The sequence below is a fragment of the Castor canadensis genome, chromosome 5, assembly GCF_047511655.1.
Source record: "Castor canadensis chromosome 5, mCasCan1.hap1v2, whole genome shotgun sequence".
NCBI lineage: Eukaryota > Metazoa > Chordata > Mammalia > Rodentia > Castoridae > Castor > Castor canadensis.
Genome location: NC_133390.1, coordinates 14,992,512 through 15,010,710, shown reverse-complemented (window position 1 = coordinate 15,010,710; position 18,199 = coordinate 14,992,512). Strand labels below are relative to the sequence as shown.

The following is an 18,199-nucleotide window of genomic DNA, read 5'->3' as shown; positions in this document are numbered from 1 at the left end:
TAAGTATGGATGTCAGTAGTAGTTAAGTATGTAATTGGAAAAACATGTCTGGAATTCTTGTGATGCCGCTGTGTGCTCAAGCTAGTTGCTTTGGCTGAGCCAAATAACTGGGTATTAAGAAGTGCCCATGCCAGGATGCCAGAGAAAGCGTGACTGTTCTAATAAGTTTCGCTTTTTTACTTTTTGGTAGTACTGGGGTTTGAACTCAGGGCCTCATGCTTACTAGGCAGGCACTTACCACTTGAGTCACTCCACTAGCCCTTTTATATGTTGGACTTTTTGAGATAGGGGATCATGAAATACTTGCCCAGAGCTGGCTTTGAACCATGATCCTCCTGAGTAGCTAGGATTACAGGTGTGAGATACTGGCATCCAGCCTCTAAAAAACTTTTACACCCAAGTAAACCAGTGTTTGTTACGTGCAGTAGAGGCACAGGACACCAAGCCCTTGAACTTTCTTGTCAAGTTCTGTTAGAATCTGACAAAACAACTCTTCTGCTGTGGCTTTAATGAGATGTGAGTCATACCTAACACCCAGTGAGTTTAAGAGCCATCAACCATATTGCTTCTAAAATTCCTTGGAAAGAATACCAAAAACAGTATGTAATTTAAATACTAGAGGCCCTTATATACCCAATAGGTCTAACAGATCTTACAAAATCCTGTTCTTATGCATGTTCTTTTGCTTTTTCAACACTTTACTTAGTGGTACTGTGGTTTGAACTCGAGGCTCTACCACTTGAACCTCACTTCCAGTCACATTTTTACTGATCTTAAGATCTGCTTTATGAAAACTAACAATGTATATACATCAGGAAGTGTATTTTCAGTTGTGTTCTTAATATCTTTTTGGTACTTTACTACTACAATGTAAATCTTGCATTCAATAATGAATTCACCCCAGAACTCAAGATTTCCAAAGCTGAGAAAAAAACCACCATGGAAATCTAGTCCAGGGGTTGGCAGACTTTTCCTGTAAAGGACCAAAATATTATTATTTTAGGTTTTCTGGGTCCATGTGTCTGTCACAATTACTTAACTCTGCCATTTCCTTACAGAAAGCAGCTGCCCACAATATGTAACTACACAAACATGGCTGTGTTCAGTAACTTACAAAAAGGAAAGAAATTAAGTGATTTGCCCTAAATTCCACAGCTAATGTGTTTAATAAGGTTGAAACAAACATCACTTAGATTAAATAACTGGTCATCAGTGAGGCTTTAACAGTAACATGTTTATTGTCTTATTCAGCTGAGGATACAAACACAAAACACTTAATTTAAGGAGAATAAGAAAACATTAAGCAATTCCTACCCTACATATATAACCTTCACTTATAGTAAAAATCAAACCATTCAATCATTTTGGTCATCATCCCAGTCTTTCTTCCCACTTGGAGGCTTGGGTCCACCAGCTGGTTTTGCCATGATGATCTGCGTAACAACACAAAACCACAAAAATATGCTTAATAACTCCACCTTTAGAATGAACATTGTTTGAGATGATAAAGCAATCATCTCAACATAAACAATCTATTCTATATTGCATGTAAAACACTGTTAGAGCACAAAGTATGCTAGCTTATTAGAAATTCAACTGAACTTCTAGCAGTGAGAAAGTTTCCTGTTTCTGTGGGTAACAGTAACAAAACCCACACAGATTAATGAAAGACATTTCATTTCAGTACATGCACTTTGATAACTCAATGAATGAAGAATGAAAATTACTTTCATACATCCCTGTACAAGTCAGTGTGGCACATGACTTGCTATTTATATATGAGGTTTGTCTTGCCAACCGTCTCCATCCCAATTTCCTTGTGGTTTAACTTTAGGTCCACCTGTCAGTTTTGCCATTATAATCTAAAGTTGTCCATACATAAAAAGTTTAACATTGAAATGTTCTAGTACTTGAGAGAACATTTACACAGCAGGAAGCATTTATTCATAAACAAAACCCCAAGCACCGTATCTTAAAAATCTTCCCTCTAGTTTATGTAAAATGTGCTAACTCAACATTTTCAAGGTACAGTATAGTCATTAAAACATAAAAAAAATTTTTTTTTGCGGTACTGGGGTTTGAACTTGGGGCCTACACCTTGAGCCAACTCCACCAGCCCCTTTTTTTTAAATGATGGGTTTTTTTCGAGATAGGGTCTCAGGAACTATTTGCCCAGGCTGGCTTTGAACTGCAATCCAACTGATCTCTGCCTCCTGAGTAGCTAGGATAACAGGTGTGAGCCACTGGCGCTGGTGCCATTAAAGAACATCTTTAAGTCAAGTTAAATCATTTTAAGATTTATGTTTAAAAACAAAAATGGTGGTAGTTTTGAGCTCAAATAAGTTTGGAAGGAGTTAAAATAATAAAAATTTCATTGCTTTCCAAAAGGAAAGGGGGTTTGGCTTGTTTTAAGCAACATATACTATCCATATTTACTATCACTCAAATACACTGAATGTCCCTTTCAGAAGCCTCTGCAAGAAATCTAAACTGGAGGGGACTGGGAACGTGAGAGCACTAGCCTAGCATGTGCACGATCCCCAGCACAGGAGGAAAAAGGTATCCAGAATAGTAGGTTCTAAGCTTTAGCAGGTATCACAGTCACTTGAAAGCAAGCTAAAACTTCCTGAGCCTCCTTCACAAGTTCTGATTCAGTGGATCTGGAGAGTTTTTTATCCGTTTTTTGAGATAGGGTCTTACAGTGTAGTCCAGGCTGGCCTCAGACTCACAGTGTAGCCCAGGAAGGTCTCAAACTCATGATCCTCCTTCCTCCCTGGTGCTGGGATGACAACAGGAATGCGCTACTACACCTAGCAGAATCTTTATTTTTAACAAGCTCTTAAGTGATACTGATACTGTTGATCTGGGGATCATACTTTGAGAACTAGTGGAAAAGATATTTGAATAAAGAATTCAGCCCCTTATATATATAACATGGTTAAAACTTGATTTGTGAGTCTCTTTCAGGAATATATTCTGAACAAAACCAGGTATAACTGGCTTTTAAGAATGTGTAAGTTCACAGCACTAATAAAACTGGCTAACAGAATCATGAGTTCTTCAGCTACATCTTTGTGCACAGAGTGCAAAGAACAAACCCTTATTGCAAAGCAGGCTTCCTAGTTTAAACCCAAAAATTTTAAGTTCCTTTGTGACTACCAGTTATAACTAGTGTATTGCTCGGATAACTGACATCCGACTCAAAAGCTCGTCAGCTAAGAACTTACACTACCAGAATTTCTGCTCACCTCATGCTTCAGTCTACTTAGCTTCTTTTGTCACCCTCTTCTAATTTGTTCCCTCTTTTATTCTTAGTCAAATTCTGACTTCCAGGATAAAAAATTCCTTATGTTTCTATTACTTTACTGAAAGCCTTAAAAAAAAAAACCACTTCTGAAACTACCCACTAAGTAAACAGACTTCTAATAAATTTGGTACACAAATATTCAGTTTCTGCTTGTTTTTCTTTTTCTTTTTGGTGGTGCTGAGGATCAAACACAGGGCCTTATACACAACAGCCACCGCCACTGCCCTGTTTCCCCCAGCACTTCTCTTTTACTTATTTCTACTGAGTTGAAATTGAACATCCAGTTCTACTTGTGGTCATCTCTAACAATGAAAAAAAAAATTCTTCCTCATTCACAAAAAGGTTATTTTGTTCTGTAATTGCTATAAATTGTCCCTTATTGTGCTCAGGAATAAGTCTAGTTGTCTTTCCACTGATTTTAAGAATTTTTACAAATTTAATTTTGGTATGATTTTCACTATATGGGTATATATTGTGCCCTTAGCCATTACAATTTTCTGTTAAATATTTATAAGTAGCTCATTGTTTAATAATTACTTCTAGAATTTTGTGGGTAATACAAATTCTGATTTAACACTATAGCAAGAATAGTGTTTACCTCTTAATAATGCAAAATGATAGGACTATTGTCATCTTAAAACCTTGAAGACTGGCTTGGGGACATGATTCAAGTAGTAGAGTGCCTACTTAGCAAGCACAGGGCCCTAAGTTCAAACCCCAGTACTGTGCATGCATGCACACACACACACACAAAACCTTGAAGATCTTTTAGAACCTAAAGCTATGATGTGTCATAGCAAAAAAAAAAGTAAAGGTATAAATGCCAAGGTCCTCTCATCTTCACAGATAACTACAGACTTCATTTTCCTTAAGGTTGGTATTTATATTGTCTACTTCAGGATTTTATAATGCTTCCACAGTCCATACAATTTTTTTCATATTCCACATACCAGATATTAAGCATACTATCTAGGTTATTTGTACGTAGGTGATTTACTATCTTGACTAAGTTTTCTTTCACTGGAAAGATCCTCGTTTTAAAGTAATACATTCAATACAATTTATAATAGAAAATTTAAAAAATTGGAAGAGCGTATTAGCATCTATCATCTAAGATGTGAGGGTAATACAATCAGAAGTGTTACATTCTAGTTCTGTGAAAGATCGTTACTTAAACCATAGAAAGTTAACATTTTAAAAAACAAAAATTTCACTTACCTGATCCACTCTAAGTACAGTGACTGCCGCATTAGTAGCCAGTTTAATAGCCCAATATTTTCCTAGGTAAGTATCTAAAATACCAGCTTCCAACATGTCCTTTACAGCAGGAACTTCAGCCTGTCAACACAAAGCATTTCCCATCCTTTCATTTTAATTTTATATAATGACTCAACAAAAATTGGCATGGCTCCTAAAGCAGTTCTAGGCAAATAATCAAGCACAAGTATTACCCTTAACACTAAGGCTATCAATAAAACAGAAGGAAAAATAAATATAGCTATATCAGATAAATAAGAACTATTTAAGAAAATCACTCACTTATAAATCAGACCTACCACTATTTACTAATTTTACCTTTATAGGTATTACTATTTTTAGATTGTGTGTTCATAAAATAAAGCAATTTTAAGTTCAGTGTCTTTTCAAATACCTCAATATCTAATCCAACATTTTTATTTCCTTCTTGGTGTACTGCATAGAGTTTAGAGATTATTTCATTGGCCTTTACTCCAGAGTTCTCTGCCAGTGCCCGCGGAATAGCTTCAAATGCCTCAGCAAACTTCTTAATAGCATACTGTTCAAGTCCAGGACATGTCTAAAACAAATTGTGTTTATTACTGCATTTTATTCAAGAAACACACACACACACACACACACACACACACACACACACACACACACACACAAAAGGGCAATTAATATAGAAAAGATCATACCTCTCCATATGAAGTGATCTGTTTGGCCAATTCAATTTCTGTTGCTCCCCCTCCAGGTACAAGACGTTTATCCTGTAAGGAGTCCGAAAAACAGAAGTTGCTAAAAGGCAGCCTACAGTTCAGATTCCACTATTCCATCTGACTAGAGTTTTTAATGAGCATCGTTATGCAAAATCTAATATAAGCTCGGTTAAAAAATAAGTGATTGGATCAAATTTTCTTATACCATGTCTGGTATAAGGGAGGACCAATGTGAAGAAATGAGAACAGCCCTCTTACCTGCATTTCCACAGAGACAACACTAGGAACTATGCTTTAGCAATGAAGGCCATGTATTATAGTCAGAACTAACCATAAATTGTTCCATGAAAACAATAAAAAAAAAAATCCTTGCTTTGCTATTTATTCCTTTGTACAATCATTTTTTGGATTAGCCTATGTGTTAGCCTCTGACACATAAGTCTTAGGTGAAAAAGTTGTTTTGCTTTATATAAATCACTCATTTTGAAATTCTCACAATGTTTTAGGAGTCTGCCAACCACGTTAAAAGACATTACAAATTTACTAAAGAAGATTACTGCTAATACTGACCCTTGTGAGAACTTTGAAGGTATTAACACCATCATCTACCGCCCTTTCGATATCATCCATCAGATTGTCTGTAGAACCTCGAAGCACCAAAGTAGAAATGGCACCATCTTCTTTTTCTGTGAAGAAGTATATTTGCATACTAAATAAAACAAATTCCTCACAATTATACATAAGCACATATTACCATTATTACATTACATACCATGTTTAAAAACCACCACTTGTGTGTCTCCAACTTCTGACAGGTAAACACTGTCACAATGTCCCATTTCTTCAAGGACAGGAGGAGTCTGTAAGAAAGTAACTGCTGTAATAAAAATTCACATGAATTTAACTATCTTTATTATTTTCCAAAAATACATACCAATCTAGGAAGAGCTGTAGCACCAACTGTTTTACAAAGTCTTCTGAGATCCCACTTTGAGTTTAGCCTTTAAAAAAAAAAAAAAAAACCAAAACCAAAACCTTAGTTTTAATTCCACCATTCACAGTATCAAGTGCAAAGATTAAATAGGACCTCATATACCAGCCCTCAAGTAACATTCTTTCAATTCTGGATTCAAGCTCAGAAAACATCTGGATTGCAATGAGTCTTGAGGCTAAGAAGCCAATTCCTCTGATTTTGTGAGTCAAGCTCATCAACAACACATCTTCAATCAGTTTATAGCATATATACTTTATGTAGTTAGTTACATGATCTGTGAGAAGCATAGTGATTTACTGTGCACATCTGACTCGGCACATGGTGGTAGACAGAAAGATATAGACAAGTTGTCTAGTGTGCCCATAAATATGTTCACAGATTAAAAGGCATTTTTGTAACTCTACATTGTAGCTGACAGGCAATATACCTTGTATACTGTGTCTGATCGCTGAAGCTGTTCCTCTTACCTGTAATGCCTTTTTTTCCTCTCCCTCTTCAATATACTCATTAGTCCTTCAGCTCTCACAGCTTAAATGTAAAGTTTCTCAGAGGATACCCTCTAGGTTAAATCCTTTTGCTGTTTGTTTGAAAACCTCGTACCTCCCTTTTAACTGTCTTTATAGTTTGCTTAGTTTGCTTAGTGTTTCCCTACCTAAAAACCACTCATAGTATCAGTTAATAGAACGTAGCTCTTACCTCACCAACATGATATTGTATTTGTTTGCATAATGAAGAGCCATGTCTGCTACTTTGCCACCTGTTACTATGACATTTGCACCAGCATCAGCAATAGCTTTGACCTGTGCATCCATGAGATTTTCTTCTCCCTTACTAAAATTCATTAATTCTTCAGCAGTCTTTATCAATACCGTTCCCTGGCAAAACAAGCAAGCACTTCCTTTAAAATCATTTCACAACCTTGATGTCTGAAGTCGTAGGATACATTTTATTCAAGAAATAATTTAGGTATTTGGGACAAAACATGAAGATAAATATGCATGTACTATGAGGCAGGATACAAAATCTTTATGAAATTATAGACACTCAAGCTTATTTTTACAATTCCTCATTCCAAAGCAGATACATTTGCAGCCACTTTGGAGGAAAAGTTGGAGAAACACTATTATTTTAGATAATTTTGGCAGATGGCTTTGTCTTTTACACAAAAACCAAGGTAGTGTAACAAAAAACAACAACATTGTGCTTCTCAAACTTTCCCTAAAACGTGAAATGACTGACCATTCTTTCTCCAATTCTACAACACTTTTCTTTTTTTCCCTGGTGGTACTGGGGTTTTAAACTCAGGGCTCTGACCTGTGAGGTAATCACTCCTCCACTTAAGCCACACCTCTAGCTCCTTTTGGAGGTTATTTTGGAGACTGGGTCTCCCTTTTTGCACAGGCCAGCATGGACCATGCTTCTCCTGTTTTAAGTTTCTCACTGTTACTGGGATGACAGGTGCACAACATCACTCCCAGCTGTTGGTTGAGATAGGGTCTTCAGAACTCCTCCCTGCCTGGGCTGACCACAAGCTGCAATCCTCCCAATCTCACCCTTCCAAGAAGACAGGATTATAGTTCTGAGTCACTGGAATCCAGCTCGACACAACTTTTTAAAGTCAACAACTTGGATTTTAAGAATATTAGGCATAAAGCCAGCCACTGTTGGCTATAAACACAACCTTCAAACTTCATGTGTTTTTTAAAAAAAAAAGACTTAAGTGTGTTTTTTGAGTCAGAGTGCCAACATTTGTAAAAACGTTTTCACAAAAAGCACACAAAGTATTCATATTCTTTCAGCTGCTGAAATGTCAAGTGCTGTATATTCAAATATAAGCAATAGTACCACTAAGTAATTTTTCAAGTTTAGTCTCTAATAGTTGAGTTAGATATTCAAAGAATGTAAGTCTGGTTTAAAAAACATATATGATAGGGCAGTTTTCAGTAATTAGGAAGTACTTGCTTAGAACTAACTCTACCTAAAAAATAAACATTAATCTGCAAGAGCAACCAAATGATTACATTTCAGGTCTCAAGTCTACATACCTTAGTTTCTGTTATCATACCATCAAATGGACAAGAGTACACTGCTATTTTTGCATCTTTGACAGATGTTACATCACCTTCAGTTTCCTTCTTGAAGACCATACCGTGTAATACTGAAGAGGAATAGATACCAGAGCCCTAAAGGAGTTAACAGTAAAACCAACATTAGGGCTATGTTGGTGATTCTTTATGTAACAAAAATATCCTTTTCCAAAATAAATTAACACCAAGACAAAGACCTGGGGAAATAGGGTAGTGAAGTGGGCACAAAGGAATCACAGTGGGAATGAGTCACTAAGAACTACTGAGCCATTTATTCACCCAGTCACCAGCTGATGATGCCAGTATAGGTGGCATAGCTATACTGGCACAGGTGATACCAATATAGGTGGCACAGCTGTCAGTACTAGAGACAGAACAGAGAACAAAGCAAAGATTCTGCTCTTACAAGCTTTTAATTTAGTGGGGGAAGGTGGGCAGTAAATGTATGGAGAAAAAAGTATACAGCACATGTACGAACACACAGAGCATATATACTTGTGTAAATCAAATTCAACTATGATAATTTATGCCAATGTGGAAAACCACTCCTATTATGTTCTACTCTTTTTACCAGAAACACAGTTTAATTTTTCAGTGTTAACATTATGATATGGATTTTATTATTTTAGAGCAATAGGACAACCTTCACCCCAGTCAAAACTGTCCTTTAAATTATTGTTTTAAGTCAGCATCTGTGAAAAATGCAAAGAAATTAGTATTTTGCTTATACATTATTCAACGCCTAAGACATCAAGGAAAGATGATGACTTTAAACTTTTAAATCACATAGGTAGTGACATCACAACCTAGTAATACCAAAATGTTATAAAATGATGCTTCAAAAGACAGTTTTGTACTAAATGTCTAAAACATGAAGTAAAATTCAGGTTTAGATAAACTTTTTTTTTCTTTTACTCAAAAAGAACTGACCTTGGGCTGGGGATACAGCTCAGTGGCAGAGAACTTGCCTACCATGCTCACGACATGTTCAACTCCCCAGGACGGTTTAAAAAAAAAAAAAAAACTAAAAAACCAAAAAAACCCTACTTACCAAAATTTTACAAACTCTGATGTTATCAACATTGAAATTTCCAGAATCAGGAAAAATAGACACTGTTAAGAAAATGAGATACATCAACACATATTTTGAAACAACAGAGAAAATATGTTAGTAACATTAAAAGAGATTTTTATTTTACATCTTTTCATTTACATTTACTTACCACATGCCTGAGCAATAAGCTTGGCCAGAAATGTTTCATTGCCATACTGTTTACTCATTATAGAGGTACGGAGTAGAGATGACACTTCATCAACATCTCTGAGGTTTTTTGCAGAACAACATACCAAATTTGGAAGAATCTCATGAGCTTTTCTGCAGGCTATTTCATAACCTTCTATGACCTAAAATGTAAAGAAAAACATTTCTTTAAAAAATATTAATTTTGACACGATTTAATCTAGCTTATTATAATAACTCAATGAATACGGATATTTACTTTTACTTTCAATATAAGAATGACAAAAGTAAAGGGCTGAAGGAGTGGCTCAAATTTTAAGAGCATATGCCTAGTAAACCTAAGGCCCTAAGTTCAAACCCCAGCACTTCTAAAGAAAAAAAAAAAAGATTTGTTAGAATAACGAAAGTACTTACAGACTAATACATATGGCAGACTATACTAGTTATGGCTTCGATGACAAAACAAATTTGAATCCTGACTCCATCACTTACTACTAACTAGAGGATCTTGGGCAACATTTTTCTAACTCAAGTTTCACTGTCCTCATTTGAAATAAAATGGGTTTAGTAGGTCTCACTAATAGGATTCTTCTGAGGATAAAATAGTACCACATGTGAAACACAACACATGTAATACAATGCCAGGACAGAGTAAGCGGCTCAATAATGTTAACTATTCCTTTGGTAATAATTTTAAATTTTAAGTATTACTATATATATATATACACAATTGAGTAGAAGTAAATTATAACATGAACACTTGCCTCTGAAACCGACAGGCCAATCCGCAGTAGTTCTTCAGCTAATTCCAGAAGAGCTCCAGCAAATACCAGAACAAAGTTTGTGCCATCTCCAACCTCTTGCTCTTGCATATGAGAGGCCATCACAATCATTTTTGCAGCAGGATGCTGAACCTGGTATAAAAGGGAATATCAAGTGAAAAAATGTGATGATCATAAAACAACATAAACTCCTTCATCTGTACGTTTTATATAGATTCTAATTTCCTTGTAGGGTAGGTAAGTCCATTCAAACAGAGTATTTTCAAGTTGGAATAGCCCTTTTTTATCCAACCTGAAATAAGTTAATTCTTCTATGTTTAAATACACTAAATTTCTGATGTCATCAAAACATTTCTTGGTTGGTTTTGAAAATAACTTACTTCGAGCTCTCTTAAAATAGTTGCTGCATCATTTGTCACGAACAATTTCTCCAGATGATTGATAACCATTTTGTTCATTCCTCAAAAATATTAAAAAAAATCTTGTTAGTCAAATCCTTCCCCAAAGACCCAAGAAAATTTAGTCAAAAAAAAAAAAAAAAAAAAAACCACCTCACTTGCATTTATTAAGTGTTGAGATACTCAACAGATAGCTGTTCTTCAGGTCTATGTCATAGATCCATGGGCTTTTCCTGACCACACAACCATTTTTTTTCCTAGTCTCCTATGTCTACTAGGGACAAAATACTTCCAAATCTTGTTAACATTTTTGATTTTTATATTGTTTGCAACATGCCTGGCATGCAGCAAGTGCTCAATAAACATTAATATGCACAAAAACCAAAATCTACTAAGAGTATATTAAATTTTATGCTTAGTCCATAAATTTGTATTTTAAATTCAAGTGATGAAGGCAAGAGAAAAAGAGAAAATTTTCTCCCTTAATCTACGTCACTTTTTATGAAATAACTGTTCAGCTTTTCTCAGAATGAATATTATATGTCAATAGTGAAAGCTATAATTTTCTACCTTCTCAGTAAGACAAAAATTAACAGATTCCTGTTTTTCTAGATGTCTGAGTTGCTGGTTAAAAATTAGAAACATACTAGTTAGGTTGAAATAACTTTCAAAACCACACTGTAAATACAATACCCTCAGAACAATAGTAGCAAAGAAAAGCTAATACACAAAATTCTATTACATTTTTTAAAAACATGAATTTGACAATTACCATTTGGTCCATATGCTGTACGAGTGGTTTGGGCAAGCTCCTTACAAGCTTGTATATTTCTATACACAGCCTCTTCTAATCCTGAAAAATGCTGCAAAATAAAACTTCTGCTTAAATAGGACAATGAAACAAGAATTTTCAAACAAAAAATATCTTTGCTGATTTTACTTCCAGTAAAGAGGCAGTATTATTTGAGTATTTGGTACACAGAGTTCAAGGTCTGACTGACTAGTTCCAAGTCTTAAACTTTCTGGCTAATTTACTACATGATCCTGGGCAAGTTTTTCCATCTGTAAAATGGGGTGATAATAATAGTACCTACCTCACAGGATTGATGAGACAATCAAACAAAACTTATGTATGTAAAACATGGCACTTGATAGTCATAAGAAAACCATACATCTCTTCACTAGTTGAATGAATAAACAAACCATAACTTGCCCATCAAATCATAGGCCTGTAATTTTTTATTAGTGTAAATTAGGGAAGAGTGCTAAGACTGATTAGGGAAATGATATGAGGTATTTCAGATAAAAAAACCTTTTCTAGAGTATATTTTTTAACTAAAAGTTGAAATGTGGTATGAATATTTTTCTTATTGTGTTAGTCTTCGTAAAGCCTGTAGTTCTATTTTCCTTAGGAATTTCCACTTAAAGCATCTGCCAATAAAACATTTGGGAAGTAAGTGTACCAACTGTTGAATGCTCTTTTGAATTGCAATATAATTTCAATGTGTACACTTTGAAAAACTTGCTCACAATACTAAAAACCATAGTTGACTTGGAACTGTGATCCATGCAAGAGTAACACTGACTTCATAAGTGCCTTAGCAACAAGAGTTGGATTCTACCAGTAACATTTAAGTCATACCTCCTGTCTTAGACTCTGATTTCTTCCCCTGGCTCCCAATCCCCAAGGAATAGTCATCTGATTATATTACTCCCATAATTAAGACCCTTCAATGGCTTTCCATCATTTTTACAATAAAATGCAAATCCCTCTTACTGGATGCAAGTCCCTACATGTTCTGGCCTCTGTCTTATAGCTTATACCATCCTTGCCTTCCTTTGGTAAACTTCAGGGTCATTACTTCCCCTACTTTGTTTTTTTTTTTTTTTGACAGGTCAAACCTACTCTCATGGTCTTTACTATTTTACTAGCTGATCCTTAGCCAGTAGCATTCCCTCTCTAATCTCAACTGGTTCCTCCTGTCACTCAGCACTGAGTTCTTCCCCAGTTACCTACCTGTCTACCCTGGCCTATTTTGGGAGACAGACTTGTTTACTTCCTCTCCTTCTTTACAGTAGTTAGTACTAGTTGTTTGCAGTACAGAGGACTGAACTCAGGGCCTCAGATATGCTAGGCAAGTGCTCTACCACTAAGTTATGGTCCCAGCCAGTTAGTACTGTTTCTTTTATTATTTGAAATCCTCCCTTTGTATTTTCCTCGGAACACAATAAAGTCTCAGAGTGCTGGGACTTGTCCACTTCAGTCCCCTCAATACCTATTTACTGAATGAAGTATCTCAGTGCCTTGCAAAAAAACTACCAGCACCTGAGTGACAAATAATGCTTTGTGATATATCCTTGCACAAACCTGAATTAGTCGTAGTTAAAAAGATCGAGGTTGGAAGCAATGACTAGAGTCTTATTTTTTAAGGGGGCATCATGTAATTTCCAAAAATTTACCAACATTTACATTAAACACTGACATTTATTTAGTAGACCCAAATTATCTCCAAAAGGCATCTTACAAAGAACCTGGCTCCCTAAAACTGCCAAGGCTTCTCTATTTCCAATAAAACCTTAAATTGAACTACACGACCTATTTCTTAATTAAACACAGGAAATCTGGCAGACAAAAAGGAGTACGATTATGTGACAGCTTGAATAGGCGAAAGACAAACATCTTTAAAAGTTACACTCCTGAAATTACGTTAGAGACCATTAAATTAAGTAGTTTTACTTGGGCCAGGATGTAACTTACCCTGTGAGCTACAAAGTTAAGCAAGATACTTTTGGCCCAGTCTCAACTAAAAAAAGACGAAGGGGACTGGGGACATGGCTCAAGTGAAAGAGTGCTTGCTTAGCAAGTGCGAGGCCCTGGGTTTAATCGCCAGCCCCGCAAAAGTAAACGAAATAAGGAAGAGGCAAAACAAGACCCAGAGGGGTGCGTCTTACGTCAAGCCAGGCTTACATCCTCTAACACACAGAGCACTGCTCCTGCGAGCTGAACCGGGAGCCCTGTCCCTCGCCCCTTGCCACGCCAGGACCCGCGAGCCGTGCGCAGTGCGCCCCACGGTTCCGAAGCGACTCCATCCCCGTCACTCGGCTTCGCGCTCCCCGTTCCCCTTAGGGCGTGGGAGGTCAGCCAGGCAGAGCGTAGACCGAACTGTCCTCGCTGCCCCTCCGCCCTCCCCAAGGTCCGGGACAACAGGGACGTCCGCGGATTTTGGCGGCCAAACCTCCTCCCCTTCTGCAACCTTCGCTTTCCCCGACCGCCGTTCCAGGGGAGCACGCCGGGTCGGTTAGGCCATTCTTCCGTACGGCCGCTACAACCCCATGCCGGCTCTCCCACCTCACCCTCTTGTTCCGTCCCTTACTTTTGCTCCCTCCTTGAGCATCTGGGCAAAGCCCGGGGCTTTGGGGACGTGAAGCGCCATGGCCAAACTGCGAAGAGCCCTTCACGCGCTCGTTCAGAAGATGTGCAGGAAGCAAGGGGCGCGCACAGCCTTCTGGGAACGTTGCGTGCCTTCGCCTCACGCCCCGCTGCCTGGCGGCGGACCCGCCTTTCCACCCCCCCCCAACCCAGGCCGCCTGGCCTGAAGTATCGCGAGAACGAGAGCCCCTGCAATGCCAGAGCCGACTGGACGAGCCCAGATCGGGTCGAACCGTCAGGCGGAGGGCGGGGCGCGCGTGCGCAGGAGTCCCAGGCCACTGTGGTTGACTCCCGAGCGTCCTTGTCTCAGCGGTGTGGACATTTGATTTGTGCCATTTCTGACGTGGAAATCACGCTTCCTAAGCTCGATTTCCACTTAATGTTCTAGACCCAGCCACCTGCGCCAGGGCAGGTGCGCCTTTCCTTACCGAAAGCGGTGCACCGACAGTCATTGCATTGGGGACAAGAAGTTGATCATTTAAACTTATTAACAAGAATTGCTACATACTGAGTGCCCATGTGTGCCAGGTGTCTGGTTTGATGTTTGCCTAGCTTGCAAGTTAGTGTTATTATTTTACTGGAAGGGAAACTGGAATCCACAAACGGTACCTAATCAACATCGCAGAGCTAGCAAGTGCTAAATCTGGGGTCCTCACCCAGATCAGGTTGATAGTAAACTGCACGTATCTAACCAGTATCTAATATTCCTCATTTCTGCTTCCTGCAAATATAAATCCCTTTTACTGCCCCAGAATCTTTTTCAAAACTGACTGCTATGTCTTTGCAAATGAATACATAGCTGATTTTCAAAAAGAACAGTTTTCACAAGACTTTTACGGGGGTTGGCATCAGTGTGAGGGGGGTGGACATAAGGAAAGGGTGAATGAGGGTGAATATGGTGGATGTATTTTGTATTCATATATGAAAATAGAAAAATGAAACCTGTTGAAATTACTCAAAAGAAAGGGGGGAGGGAAGAAGAGGGAAGAGGGAGAATGATGGACGGGATAAATCTAACCTAGAAATACTGTAAGCACATACATAAATATCACAGTGTATACCCCTTGTAAAACTATTATATACTAAAAAAATAGTTTTCAAAGTGAAGGTAATCTACTCTTCTTGTAGAAAATACTAGAAGTACAAAATGTTATGGTTGGTTCTTTGAGTTGGACACATAAATTAACTTTCTTTCAGTTGAGATTAATTTAGTGTGCTTTAAGAAATAATCACATGTGTAAGCCAAGCACCATTGTTCACTGCTGTGATCCCAGATTTTCGGGAGGTGGAGATCAGGAGGATTTAAGTTCTAGGCCAGCCTGGGCGAAAGTTGAAGAGACCCCATACAAACAAGCCGGTGTGGTGTGGTGGTGCATTTTGTAATCACAATTACAGAGGAGGCATAGGAGGATTTAGGTCTGAGGCTGGCTAAAGCAAAAGTGCTGGCCCTATGGCTCAAGTGGTAGGTGTAGAGCCCTGAATTCAAACCCCAGTTCCACCACCAAAAAAAAAGAAAGAAAAAAATGAAGTAACTAAATGCATCAAGTGTATTGTTATAAATTTTCTTTATTAGAAAATTTTAAAAGTATAATTATGAAAATAACAGTTTGATACCTCACATCAAATGGTATGTGAGGGATCCATTGAAAAACATTGCAACATTGCAAGAGATCAGTAGTAGCAGAACAGGGAAATGCCCCTGGCTAATAGATTCCAGATGGCCCCAGACGGCTTGTACCCTGTGCTAATGATCAAGATAATAGATCTATATCCTTATGGAGCCCATTTCCCCATATCAAAGTTAAACCAGGAAGGGTAAGGAAGATCAAATGCACAGGTCTATGCCTTCCCTCACCCAGGAAGCCTCTACCCCACGGTCAAACCATCTGGGGAGGGCCCTTGGTTTGACACCACCTACTAACCACTCCCCTACTACATAAAACCCCAGCTGTCACAGTCTTCTTGCAGTCAATCTTTGCCTGAACTACCTATCTTGCCCCTACTGTACTGTCCCTGTTTAGGCAGCCAGTCCTTATTCCAGTTGCCCACCTCACCCCTCCAAGTGTAATTTCATTTTCCTAATAAATCACTCTTCATAGGACTGGGAGTGTGGCTCAAGTGGTAGTAGCAAATGTAATACCCTAAGTTCAAACCCAGGTACCACCAAAAAAATGAAAATAAAATAAATTTCTCTTTACTATACTAATCTTCATGATTCCTTTGCTAATCTTAGGCATTGTAACCAAGAAATGAAGAACATTTGGAACACCCCATGCACAGAAACAGTTTTCAAAGTATGGTCTAAAGACCACTAAGGTTCTCCAAGACCCTTTAAGGATCCACCAGGACAAAATTATTTTTATAATAATACAGAGATATCTCCTCTTTTGCTTTTAAAAAAGTGATTTTAGTCTTTTAAAAATTTTTTTCTCTTTTGGTGGTACTAGGGTTTGAACTCAGGGCCTTGCACTTGGTAGGCAACTGCTGGACCACTTAAACCACACCCCCAGTCATCCCCTCACATTCTTTCAGAGGGTAGTTTTCTTGAGGCCTAAATGATGTGTGATCTTAGAATAATTTGAATGTGGAAAGCATAAGAAGACCACATGGAAAGGATTTGCAAAAATGTGAATGCAACTCTTCACATCCATCATCGCCCTTGCAGTATTTTTAAAAATTAATGTTTAGAAATTCATCAGGTTTATTTTATAACACAGCAACAATTGGTTGTTAAAACCTACATAAAAAAAGGACTTTGAGGACCTGAGTAGTTTTAAGAGTCTATAGGTGTTCTGAGACTGCAAAGTTAGACAACCGGTCTAGTAGATCAGTCCTAAACAATAGAACAATATAAGATTTTCTCATGGGTTAACTAAAAAAATAAAAACTCATTCTTCTTACTCAGAGCAAATATTACTTATAAACTTAACAGTAAATAAAACTGAAACAGCTAAAAATGATACCTGATAAAATCTGATTAATTATCATGAGGAATCAAATCTTGATAAAATTTATCGCTAGACCTTGGAAAATTAGATTTAGATTTAAGGGCAAGAAGTTTCATTGAAAGTTTATAATAAAAATTGATCTTACATTAATTTTTATGAATAGGAAATGAGATGAATTAAAATCAACTTAAATCTTCTGAATAGTAATTTATCAAGGAATCAAATTGAGTGATTGCTAAGAATAATACTTTTGCAGATAAAATTAATTTTGTGTAATTTGGGCAAAACCATATTCATAATTACAGAGTCATTTATTACAGTAGTTTGAATGTGAAACCAGTTGTTCCCATTGTTCTCTTCACCTACAATATTCTTAATTCCCTTTTGGCTGAGTTAATTTCATACCAGCAAACATTTTCCTTAGAAAGCCTTTGATTTCTCTCAAGACATTCCTGTTTGTCATTTTGATAGCTTCTGAGCTTCTTCATAGCACTTAACCACAGTTGTAGTCACAAAATTACTTACAATCTTTCTCAACCTGTAGGTAGGTGCTGTATCAATAGCCACTTACAACTGACAATTGCACGGAGCAAGATCTCAAAAAGTAGTTGTCAGATGAACTAATGGACAACCTAATGAGAGTCCAGAAGAGGACATGAAAGAATTGGGATACTAGTGTTTGTCTCCTTCCAAAATCCTTATGTTGAAATCCTAAACCCCAATGAAGTGAAGCTTTTTGGCAGGTGATTAGTTCATGAGGGAGAAGCCATTGTGAATGGATTAGTGCCCTTATAAAATAGACCTAAGGGAGCTTGTTTGCCCTTCTCCATGTGACAAGAACCAGGAAGCAGGTTTCCATTGTACCTGCCCACACCTTAATCTTGGATTTACCTGCTTCCAGAAGTGTGAGGTATGAATTTCTGTTGTTTATAAGCTTGTCAGCCTGTGGTATTTTGTTATAGCAACTTAACAAACTAGGGCAGGGGAGATAATGGTCTCTATTCTTCCCATCTACTTATACATGCAGTTAAACCAAAGAACAAAACAAAGAATAT

General features: G+C 37.5%; 1 protein-coding gene across 1 annotated transcript; it reads right to left on the bottom strand.

The window, feature by feature from the left end:
- Positions 1–1,213: 1,213 nt before the first annotated feature.
- Positions 1,214–14,299, bottom strand: Cct8 (chaperonin containing TCP1 subunit 8). The gene is made up of 15 exons (XM_020163895.2): positions 14,141–14,299; positions 11,539–11,629; positions 10,749–10,828; positions 10,351–10,500; positions 9,570–9,750; positions 9,398–9,459; positions 8,305–8,442; positions 6,956–7,134; positions 6,200–6,266; positions 6,038–6,125; positions 5,836–5,951; positions 5,245–5,316; positions 4,959–5,123; positions 4,526–4,645; positions 1,214–1,433 (listed from the first exon to the last, which is right to left on the bottom strand). The coding sequence occupies exons 1-15, from the start codon at positions 14,198–14,200 to the stop codon at positions 1,356–1,358; spliced, it is 1,647 nt and encodes a 548-aa protein (XP_020019484.1). The 5' UTR covers positions 14,201–14,299; the 3' UTR covers positions 1,214–1,355.
- Between the last annotated feature and the right edge of the window lie 3,900 nt (positions 14,300–18,199).